At 46.6% G+C, this 12,156-nt stretch overlaps 1 protein-coding gene across 1 annotated transcript in view; it reads right to left on the reverse strand.

The window, feature by feature from the left end:
• Positions 1-12,156, reverse strand: part of GPC1 (glypican 1) — a 311,474-nt gene that overhangs the window by 16,601 nt on the left and 282,717 nt on the right. The window contains exon 5 of the mRNA XM_065410912.1: positions 4,717-4,847. Coding sequence (XP_065266984.1) covers positions 4,717-4,847 — 131 coding nt within the window. The remainder of the gene's footprint in view (positions 1-4,716; positions 4,848-12,156) is intronic.

A 12,156-nucleotide genomic window follows, 5' to 3' on the forward strand; every position in this document is an offset into this window, starting at 1 on the left:
CCCAAATCAGTCAGAACCGTGGTTGCAGGCTTTGCTGGGTCCAAAAGCCACCTCTGGCTCTTCCCGTGAATGAGAGACTTCAGGTTGTGATTTTCAAAAGCATTCAGTGCTGGCTTAACTCTGCTCCCATTTAAGTCAATGGTAAAATTCCCCCTTGACATCATCTCTGAGAGCAGAACTGGGCCAGTGCTGAGCACACCTTAGTCTTTTAGCTCTGCACTATGTTAACAGCCTTTGTTCGTGTCCAAACCAAAGTTATCTCGGACCAGCTGAGCACCGCAGTGTGCCACCTCTACATACCAGAGAAATACAATGGACCATATATGACTGCATCGTGTGTAAATTTCTACCCTTTGTCTGGAAAGACAGATAACCCATGGGCATATATTCTGTATATTTCCTTCTTTCTCTGGGTAAGAAAATAAATATATCAGCTGCTTACTTTCAAAGTTTAAATAAAGACTGATATGGATGATCAACAGCTGATAGGTCAAAGTCATCGCGACTGGCAGTAGCTCAAGAGCCTTGGCTGATATTTCACAAGTAACCACTTTAGAGAAACGCCGTGTGTAGAAATGCACCAGATGTGATCCAATTTTTTCCAGTGATTTCAAACTGTGCTCACAGACTGAAGTGGAAAGGGAAGCGGTGTGGCTCTTAAACCTCGCTTCCCTTGCTCTTTCTAGCCTTGATCCTTCCCTATTTGTCATACTCATCTTCTCAGCGATTTGTCAGCTCTGAACCTCTGCTACTTGGCTCCATGTGCTAATACAGTCAAGTGCACTTTGCTACAAGGTCCAATTCAGAAAGCTTGTCAAATGCACTTTGCTGCTTCAGTCAAGTACGGAATGGAATAGAGTATCCACCCTCTACGAACGCTTCCATTTACAACAGAGGGCCCATCAGTGCTCATTGCAGTTCAGATGATGTTCTACTTCCCCATATAATAAACACACTTTCTAGGGGGCAATCTCAGCCCTGAATAACAATGACAGGTTGGGAGGCTTGGTGGTATCTCTGTGTGAAAAGCAGGAACCCGGGAAGGTTGTTCGCTTTGTCAAGACTTCTTACACGTGCAGCCGTGGCATGTGCATGTGCTTGTGATTAGTGGATTAAATGTGCTGAAAGTGGAGATCAACAAAACAGCACTTGGAAATATGGCTCTTGTGAGACTCTGAGCACCAGCAGAACCTGCTTCATAGAATCATAGAATCTTAGGGTTGGAAGAGACCTCAGGAGGTCATCTAGTCCAAACCCCTGCTCAAAGCAGGACCAACACCAACTAAATCATCCCAGCCAGGGCTTTGTCAAGCTGGGCCTTAAAAACCTCTAAGGATGGAGATTCCACCATCTGCCTAGGTAACCCATTCCAGTGCTTCTCTACCCTCCTAGTGAAATAGTGTTTCCTAATATCCAACCTAGACCTCCCCCACTGCAACTTGAGTCCATTGCTTCTTGTTCTGTCATCTGCCATCACTGAGAACAGCCTAACTCCATCCTCTTTGGAACCCCCCTTCAGGTAGTTGAAGGCTGCTATCAAATCCCCCCTCATTCTTCTCTTCTGCAGACTAAATAACCCCTCAGCCTCTCCTTATAAGTCATGTGCCCCGGCCCCCTGATCATTTTCATTGCCATCTGCTGGACTCTCTCCCATTTGTCCACATCCCTTCTGTAGTGGGGGGACCAAAACCGGATGCAATACTCCAGTGCCGAATAGAGAGGAATAATCACTTCCCTCGATCTGCTGGCAATGCTCCTTCTAATACAGCCCAATATGCCATCGGCATTCTTGGCAACAAGGGCACACTGGTGACTCATATCCAGCTTCTCGTCCACTGTAATCCCCAGGTCCTTCTCTGTAGAACTGCTGCTTAGCCAGTCGGTCCCCAGCCTGTAGCGGTGCATGGGATTCTTCCTTCCTAAGTGCAGGACTCTGCACTTGTCCTTGTTGAACCATATCAGATTTCTTTTGGCCCATTCCTCCAATTTGTCTAGGTCACTCTGGACCCTATCCCTACCCTCCAGCGTATCTACCTCTCCCCCCAGCTTAGTGTCATCTGCGAACTTGCTGAGGGCGAAATTCATCCTATCATCCAGATCATTAATAAAGATGTTGAACAAAACCGGCCCCAGGACCGACACCTGGGGCACTTCACTTGATACCGGCTGCCAACTAGACATCGAGCTGTTGATCACTACCCATTGAGCCCGACAATCTAGCCAGCTTTCTATCCACCTTATAGTCCATTCATCCAATCCATACTTCTTTAACTTGCTGGCAAGAATACTGTGGGAGACCATATCAAAAGCTTTGCTAAAGTCAAGACATATCACATCCACCGCTTTCCCCATATTCGCAGAGCCAGTTATCTCATCACAGAAGGCAATCAGGTTGGTCAGGCATGACTTGCCCTTGGTGAATCCATGTTGACTGTTCCTGATCACCTTCCTCTCCTACAAGTGCTTCAAAATGGATTCCTGGAGGACCTGCTCCATGATTTTGCTGGGAACTGAGGTGAGGCTGACCAATCTGTAGTTCCCTGGGTTCTCCTTCTTCTCTTTTTTAAATATGGGCACTATATTTGCCTTTTTCCAATTGTCCAGGACCTCCCCCGATCACCATGAATTTTCAGAGGTAATGGCCAATGGCTCTGCAATCACATCAGCCAACTCCCTCAGCACCCTTGGATGCATTAGATCTGTAACCATGGACTTGTGCATGTCCAGGTTTTCTAAATAGTCCTTAACCTGTTCTTTCACCACTGAGGGCTGCCCAGCTCCTCCCCATACTGTGTTGCTCAGTGCTGCAGTCTGGGAGCTGACCTTGTCTGTGAAGATCAAGGCAAAAAAAGCATTGAGTACTTCAGCTTTTTCCGCATCATGTGTCACTAGGATGCCTCCCCCATTCAGTAAGGGTCCCACACTTTCCCTGACCTTTTTCTTGTTGCTAACATACCTGTAAAAACCCTTCTTGTTACTCTTCACATCCCTGGCTAGCTCCCTTACTTCCCTATATAATAAACACGCTTTCTAGGGGGCAATCTCAGGGCTGGTCTACACTGGGGGGGGGGGGTCGATCCAAGATACGCAACTTCAGCTACGTGAATAGCGTAGCTGAAGTCGAAGTATCTTGGATCGAATTACCTGGGGTCCAGACGCCGCGGGATCGACGGCCGCGGCTCCCCCGTCGACTGCGCTACCGCCGCTCACTCTGGTGGAGTTCTGGAGTCGACGGTGACCGCGTTCGGGGATCGATATATCACGTCTTAACGAGACGCGATATATCGATCCTGGATAAATCGATTGCTACCTGCCGATACGGCGGGTAGTGAAGACGTACCCTCAGCCCTGAATAACAATGACAGGTTGGGAGGCTTGGTGGTATGTTTGTCTGAAAAGCAGGAATCCAGGAAGGTTGTTTGCTTTGCCAAGGCTTCTTACACGTGCAGCCGCGGCATGTGCTTGTGATTAGTGGATTAAATGTGCTGAAAGTGGAGATCAATAAAACAGCACTTGGAAATACGGCTCTTGTGAGACTCTGAGCACCAGCAGAACCTGCTTCACAGGATGATTGCCATGTAACAACTGTGACAGGGTCAGGCCAGATGGCTACAGAAGAGTGATAGAAGGCAGATTTATTAGTCCCAGATTAAGTAGATCCCTTTCCCCTGGGTAAGGTAACAGGGGCAGTTCCAGAACAAACAGGAATTTGCTGGAACCAGTTAAGGCAGGCAGGCTAATTAGGACACCTGGAGCCAATTAAGAAGAAGCTCCTAGAATCAATTAGGACAGACTGGCTAATCAGGACACCTGGTATAAAAAGGCTCTCACTCCAGTTAGTGAGGTGTGTGTAAGGAGCTGGGAGTGAGAGGACGTGCTGCTGGAGGACTGAGGAGTACAAGCATTAACAGATATCAGGAGGAAGGACCTGTGGTGAGGATAAAGAAGGTGTTGGGAGGAGGCCATGGGGAAGTAGCCCAGGGAGTTGTAGCTGTCGTGCAGCTGTTCCAGGAGGCACTATAGACAGCTGCAGTCCACAGGGTCCTGGACTGGAACCCGGAGTAGAGGGCGGGCCCGGGTTCCCCCCAAACCTCCCAATTGACCTGGACTGTGGGTTCTACCAGAGGGGAAGGTCTCTGGGCTGTTCCCCAACCCACATGGTGAATCTCTGAGGCAAGCAAATCCGCCAATAAGCGCAGGACCCACCAAGATAGAGGAGGAACTTTGTCACACAACCTTACCCCATAAATACAACCTAGTAAGCCAAATGTTTCCATTTCTTAGTGTTCCCTATGGCTGTCAAGAGTGGTTGTCCCCTGGGTCAAGTGTAAAGCAGCCCACAAACTTGCAGTCCATAGCTTAGGTCAGTGAGAATATGAAAACCCCCTTGGATACAGCGGTTGAGGCACCATAATACAATGCCACTACACTTTCCACAGGGATTCAGAATTCAACACCAGGCTGTATTTGGTCCGTACGTACCAAGTTGGTTGGCTGGAGGTGGAGACAGGGAGGCGTTTGAATCAGAAGCATTTGACAAGGTTTGCCTGCATGGGGTGAATGGTTTCTTATAATTAAAAGAGGCTGGCATTTAATCTCTCTGTCTACTGTATGTTAAGGCAGTAGAATGGTATTGGAAGAAAATGCACAAGGCTGTAGCCAGAGCATTTTCAACTGATTTAATATCAACTTTAGGCACAGATCTCAGCTCCTTACCTTGGCTGTGATAGACTCTCTGTTTTCCTGCATGTTAGAAATGGCTTCAGCAATCCGGGTGTGAATGGTACCAATTACAGTGTCTACATTGGATGGTCCATCAAACCGGTCAGCCACCAGCAGCATAGAATCTAGTAAAATAAGAGAGATGGAAACACCCTTTAAGTACATACTATACAAATCAAATTATAGTATAACTTAAAATGTACATACACTTATATTGGGAGGAATCAAGCATTTGCCCCTCAGTAGATGAAGGTGTTGAAGAACCTCTTCCAGGTACTTGTATTGTGTGTACATTTTCAGTAGTTTCACACTCTGAATTTGGCAGCATTCAAAATAAGGCCCAAATGCATCACTAAGGGCACCCCTAGTTCCAGATGAACACCATAGGGAAGAAATAGCTATTACAGCATCTCTTTGCAGACTGCCACTACTTTACAAAATGACCAGAGAGCACTGGTTGTTCTACAGACAGGAATCTGTGCAGAAATATAAAGCAAGGATCTTGACCTAACCCTCCCTTACTGGCTTGCATTCAACTTTCAACCAAGTGCTGCAATGAATAGAACTTTGGAGATGGTGGTGTTTACACAAAGTGCCCACAGACGGGTTTCGTGAGTAATAGGCACATGTGTGTGGCTCCCATGCCTGGGACGGAGAAAAAAAAATTCCTCCCAGTGAATATTTCCCAAGCACCATTTTGGATTTGAGTGCTCTGGCAGGATAAAGCATGACCAGCAAGGGAAAATGTCTACCTCACATGTGGAGCAATAGAGCACAACACATGCAACTAAACTGGTAGGAGGGGAGGAGAAGTGGGTGAGGGGTGGGTGAAAGGTGCTCAGTGCTCTAAGCTGCTATTGATTTCAGCACCTCACAAGCTCTGGAGCTGAAATGACAATGGATCAGAGCACCATTCATCCATGTTCTAGAGGTTATTTACTGGATTTATGCCTTGCTGGATTTTACTAGCAACACAAGCTAATGCAGAAGGAAATTTTATATACGTGCAAGGTACTAGAGAACTACAAAAGAACATAGTGTGCATACAGGCTGATATCCTGAATGTCCAGAGAGACCAGAAACAAACAAGACCGTAGAGGTTAAAGGAATGGATTAAAAATGGGACTGTTTGTACACCGCCACCTGCAGGTTCATAACTACTGAAAACTGCCATCAAGTTCAGATTCTTCTTTTGAGAATTGCAGTGCGAAGTCTCCTCTTGATGTCTTTGTCTTTACTAAGAGATGCCATTCAGCTTCCTAGAAATGCAGCCCCTGCTCTATAAACACTGTATTGGCCTCTATGTTTATTTCATTGTATAGATCTGTGAGTGGAGTATAGCGGCACAAGAGTGAGTGGACTATCAGCACTGGATGGCTTGACAAAAGCTTAGGTTCGTATGAGCCATGCACGCTCTCCCTTATTCCACCCCTGGGCATGCTCTGCCAATGCATCTCAACCCTGTTCTACTATATCCACTGCTTTCCAAAGCAAGCCCCCTGCACCGCTAGTTCTGCCACTGCATCTAAATCTTGAACTGCAATCCTTCCACTCTGCTATTTCCTCTATTGAGTGCTCCAAAACAATAAATGGGATGACTCCAACACTGAGTCACACACCAGAACGCTACACATCCAGTACACAGGAAGAGATCGTGGTGTAAGTGAAGAATCCTGAGGTTTCTAATGAATCCTGTGCAGTGAATCATACTACAGATAGACTTAACAATAATGTCAATCAGCATTGCTTTTATTTTTAACCACATAGTTTGACATAAAAATATCTTATAAACACCTATTGGGTATTGGCACCTGTACTGATTTCAATGCACTTTTGTTTAACAAATAACCTAGACCACTGAATTGGATAAAATCAGATTGTGGAGGGAAATGGATGATGTTAACAAAATGCTTGGAAGCCCTGCTATCTGCCCATACAGAAAAATGATCTGTCTGCTCTAAGCTGTTTTTTCTTCCCAATATATAGAGGGTCAAATCCTGAGGTCCTAAACTCAAGGAAGCTACCATTCACTTCAATGGGACTAAGCAAGTTCTATTCTAGTTCTTCTACTCTACCCATCAGTTGGTACCCAGACTGCTCTCAGGGGATGGTGTGGTATGGTACAAAGGCTTACTCAGCATGAGTATGTATTGCCAGCGTTCTTCACTCGGCACCCTCATGCATTCTGTACCTGTCACATGTTTCATAGTGATATTGTTTTACAGAACTTACATTTATTTCTATTAGTACTACTTTCTGTGTCTTTAACCTGCAAAGCCAGGCTCCATTATACCAGCACCAAGAGTCCAACTGTACAGGGCTTAAAGAAGGAACAATTAATGCTTTTTATAGAAACCAATCTGGGCCCGATCCAAAACTCACTGAAATCAATGGAACAACTCCCATTGACTTCAAAGGGCTTGGGATGAGGCTCTTTCAGACACACACAACATATGGTGTCCCTAGCCTCTCTTTGTCAGAAGCTGGGAATGGGCAACAGGGGATGGATCACTTGGCGATTGCCTGTTTTGTTCATTCCCTCTGGGGCATCTGGCATTGGCCACTGTCGAAAGACAGGATACTGGGCTTGGATGGACCTTTGGTCCGAGCCAGTATGGTGGTTCTTATGTTATGTTCTTATGGGGGTAATGTCCATAATAAAGGGCTTGATCTAAAGCTCAATGCAATTGGTTTAATAACACACACAACTCAGCTGACAATATTCTCTATATTGTACTATCTAATGTTTATATTGTGGTAGCTCCTAGAGGCCAGCCAGGCTGGGGTCCCATTGTGCTAGGCACTGCACAAACATACAGAAAACACAGGCTGTGCCCCAACGTGCTTACAGGCTGAAAGACATGACACAGGCTGATGAGACAAACAAGCAGGCCAGAGCATAGGGTAACAAAAATAACAGACTCTGCTCTAATCTTACCCAATGACTCAGGAGCAAGGATCACAAATTGCTACTTGCCCATGTCTACACTCTGGGATATGGCAGCTGCAAAGCCAGGGAGGGTTAGCTTGGGAGCATTTCTTGTTTATCATCAAATTAAAAGAACTGTTTTAGCTGTTTTTTAAACTTAATCAAGAACTGAAAAAAATTACTGTAGTTTCTCCATTAAAATGTTTTTGTATAGTAAAAGCCAACAGCTGCTTTGATGTAGAAAAATCAAACATGCCACACAATTGTGTAATGGCTTTTTGGTATTTTCTGCCCCAGCTGCAATACTAAGGATCTGAAGTTTAACTCCCGGTCCTGTTTAGGAGTAGTAAAAGATTTTTCAAGAAAACTTTTCTGAACAATTTTAGCTTGTGGATGCATTAATTCTGGGGACACATATTGATAGATGAAAAGAAATCCCCAAAGTTATTCATAAAATTCAATCAATCACTCGCTGTAAATCATCTCCCTTAACTTGACCTGCCCTACTCTGCCCATATAATACAGTAGCTACATGTTTGTCATTACAATTTCACCTTCAACTACGAACAATGGGGTAAGAGTGAAGGTTGCAGAGTGGCAGTGAATTTCCACCCTTTGTTAAACATCCCGGCTATGTGACTTGCTTGAATTATGACCTTTAACATTACAGCGTGCAAGTACACTTTTAATACCGATCTGCTTTACTCCTAATGGTCAGCTACTGTCAAAAACAGTGTCTCTTGGGCAAGAAGAACCTGGAACAAGTGCAAAAAGCATACAGAAATGCCACCTAATCAATCAATTAGACTTGCAGATTGACCTTTCAGGAATGGTGGTCAGTCATTCTGCTGGGGCGAGATGGAGAGCAATGACAGGTAACAATTGGCTTGTCCTTGTCAGAAAGGCTAATGCACAAACTCAAGGTTTAAACCCACGGAGCAGATGTTATCTCCTCTCCCCCACTCCTTTTAACCAGACTCACTAACCATTCTACTGGATTCACTTCCAATTAGTTGTGGTAACCTGCCATCTGGGTCATTAGAAATGAAAGCTAATTAGCATAAACTAATATGGATAAAAGATGGCTGATGCATCATATGTAACAACAGCCTAAATTAATCTGAGCAGTGATTCAACTTTTACTTTGCAACATTCCACTGAAACAAAGAGACATGGCCTGAATGTGTGTTTTAACAATAATAGGCAGTAATATTGAGTAGAAAGACAGCTGAACTGTAAGAACAAGACAGCCGCTGAAGAGTCCGACAACAAAATACAGTTCTGTGAGTGCATAAAAGGAAGGAAGAAGAGTAAAAAATCTAGTTAAATGGACTGTGTTGAAATGCATACGAAAGATCTTACTTACTCATGTGCTATAATGATGGGCTACCATGATACTTTTCCTTCTTGAACTTACTTTATTTTGCTCTAAATCTGCTAGCTCAGACAGGTCCCAATCCAGCAATGAGCTGTGTGTGGACGGCTCCCTCCACCAAGGGGGACGATGGAACTCTGCACAGAAGGGTACGGCTAATGGCTAGAGTAGATGACTGGAGGCTCTGTCAGACTATGCAGTGTGCTCTGGCATGGATGCACCTCCGTTCTCCATGGGGATATCCCACATTGAGTGCCTTCTGGTGACACTGTCTGGCCACTGATACCCATTGCCTCGCCCTTCACTGGAATGACTGGCCCTACTACATGAAGTTGAAGAAAAAGAAAGGGATTTTTAAATTTATCCTCTCTGTATTCTTAGAAGTTAGGAGAGCTCTTGCTTCCTGCTCTCGAAAGGAACCGGTTGAAAAAGTCAGGGGCATCAGAAGGTTGCTGTACTAGGTGGATTTTTGACCCTGGGGCTGGCATACGAGTCCCTCAGTGGGTTAAAAATTCTTGAGTGCTAAGGGTTTTCAGCATGACGTACTGGCAGCACGAGGCCCAGGAGTGCAAATCCTGCCCTTTAGAGAAGCAGAGTTATAAGGCAGTTAGCAGAAAGTGCCCTGAGAGCAAGAGGAGTTGTGTGGTTGGATGCACACAGGGCCAGTTTTTTCAAAAGTAGGCTCCTACGCCTTGCCCTATGCCCAGAAGGCAACAAACAAGGGCTCTAGAGAAATGACTTCCAGAGCCCATGACCCCTTCAGTCCTGTTGCCAGCTCCTTCCCCTTTAAACCAAGGGGCTCTCATTTGAGTGCTTCAGCTGTATTTAGTTACCATGGGGCCACATAAGGAGAGGGCAAACTCTCACATAGCCAGGACCCAAACCAGGTAGGGCTTTCTGGTCAAAAACAAAACCGTGGCTTGGACCCCCTCCCCCCCCAAATAACCTGGCAGCCAGCCCTGACTAGAGAGCACAGGGCTAATGCCTGCCCTGCAAGGATCGTCATTAGCTAAGCAGGCTGCGGCCTTCTGAAAAAGGAGATGTTTGTGACGAGCTTTCAGGTGTAGCTAAGCCCCATGATGAGTGCAGTGCCGTAACCTATGGTGGAGGTGACACAACCAAGGACACAAAATCATTCCATTTATAGCTATATTGGAGAATTACAACTGGCGGGTAGCAGAACTAGAGCCAGGGAGCCAGAGGAGAGGAAGTGCAGCCGAAGGACTGGTTAATGAAGACACCCTCAAGTTATTGATAAGGGAGCCCTAAGTGCAGAACCCTGATTAGGGGGCGGAGCTTGGCTGATTAGGGGACCTATAAAAGAGGCCTCCCAGCCGAGCAGCGGCCCTAGCAGCGAGCAGCGGCCCCCAGGGGGCCGGCGAACAGGGGAGTTTAAGTGGGAGTTTACAGGGGGAGGTGGAAGGGGAGGCAGGAGGGCGCGGCGTTCGGTGTGCTCTGTTTCCCCAGAGGCTGCAGGCAGAGACCATGGCAGCCATGAGCCAAGCAGCAGGGGACACAATGCAGATGAAAGCTTGTAGCAGCTGCGGTATGTATATGGTCCTAGCAGGTGCACCAGATCAGAGGTATGTCTGTATGAAATGCCGCCTAATTGCCCTGTTAGAGGAAAAGGTTCGGGGGTTGGAGATGCAGGTAGAGACCCTGGTGGAGTTTAGAAGGGGGTTTGAGCAGCTAATGGCGCAAAGGCAAGAGGTAGCTGCAGGGGAATGCTCAGGGGTGCAGATGGAGGCAGGGGCTATGGTCTGTGAGGGGGGAATGTCAGGGGGAGAACAAGAGCAGTGGAAGCATGTGACCGTGAGAAGCAGGCCAAGGAAAAGGAGAGCTAGTGAGGGGGAAATAGAACTCAGGAACAGGTTTGGGTGTTTGGCTAACGAGGAGGGGACGCAGCAGGTGGTAACTGATGGTGGGAGGCAGAGGAAGAAAAGAAGGGCGGCTAGTCCAATAGACAGGGGGGAGGAGTTGATGGAAGCAGCATCAATACTCGGCCCCGGGAGGATACAGAATGGCAATAGAGGGACTATAAGGGAAAATAGAGACAGACAGGAGTTACGGCCGCAGGGAACAGGGGATAGATTGGTAGATTGCGCTGCCCCCAGGCAAAGGCAGGTTTATGTGATTGGGGACTCCTTACTGAGGAGGTTAGACAGGCCTGTGACCAGGGCGGACCCAGAGAACAGAAGGGTGTGCTGTCTGCCGGGCGCTAAGATACGGGATGTGGACCTGCGGTTGAAAAGGATCCTAAAAGGAGCAGGTAAGAACCCCTTGATCGTCCTTCACGTAGGAACGAATGACACGGCTAGGTTCTCGCTAGAGAGAATCAAGGGAGATTATGCCAGGCTGGGGAAGATGCTTAAGGAAGTCGAGGCTCAGATTATCTTCAGTGGGATTCTGCCTGTTCCTAGAGAAGGACAGCAAAGGGCAGACAGGATTGTGAGGATAAATAGCTGGCTAAGGGAGTGGTGCTATAAGGAGGGCTTTGGGATGTGTGGCCACTGGGAGGCTTTCGGGGACAGACAGCTGTTCTCGCAGGATGGACTTCACCTGAGTAGGGAAGGAAATAGACTTCTGGGAGGGAGGCTGGCTCATCTCATCAAAAGGGCTTTAAACTAGGAACTTGGGGGAGACGGTTGGGAGATGTCCAGTTAATCTCCACGCCAGATTCCAACACTGAAAAAGAGGGCAAAGAGATAAGCGCAGATATAGGTAGGGGTAGGGAATTGGACATAAGAAGGAGGGGGCGGATGGACACTACGGGGTCCGTACCAAAGTGCATAACTAATGGGAGAAAGGATAGACAGCATACGGTAAGATGTTTATACACAAATGCGAGAAGCCTAGGTAACAAAATGGAGGAATTGGAGCTCCTGGTCCAAGAAATGAAACCTGATATCTTAGGAATAACCGAAACGTGGTGGAATGGTAGTCATGACTGGAGTACAGGTATGGAAGGGTATGTGCTGTTTAGGAATGACCGGAAAAAAGGTAAAGGTGGGGGTGTGGCATTGTATGTCAATAATGAGCTAAAATGTAAAGAAATAATAAGTGATGGAATGGATAAGACGGAGTCTGTCTGGGCAATAATTACACTGGGTAAAAGAACTACTAGAGCCTC

Source organism: Emys orbicularis, chromosome 9 (genome assembly GCF_028017835.1).
Source record: "Emys orbicularis isolate rEmyOrb1 chromosome 9, rEmyOrb1.hap1, whole genome shotgun sequence".
In the NCBI taxonomy this organism is placed as follows: Eukaryota; Metazoa; Chordata; order Testudines; family Emydidae; genus Emys; species Emys orbicularis.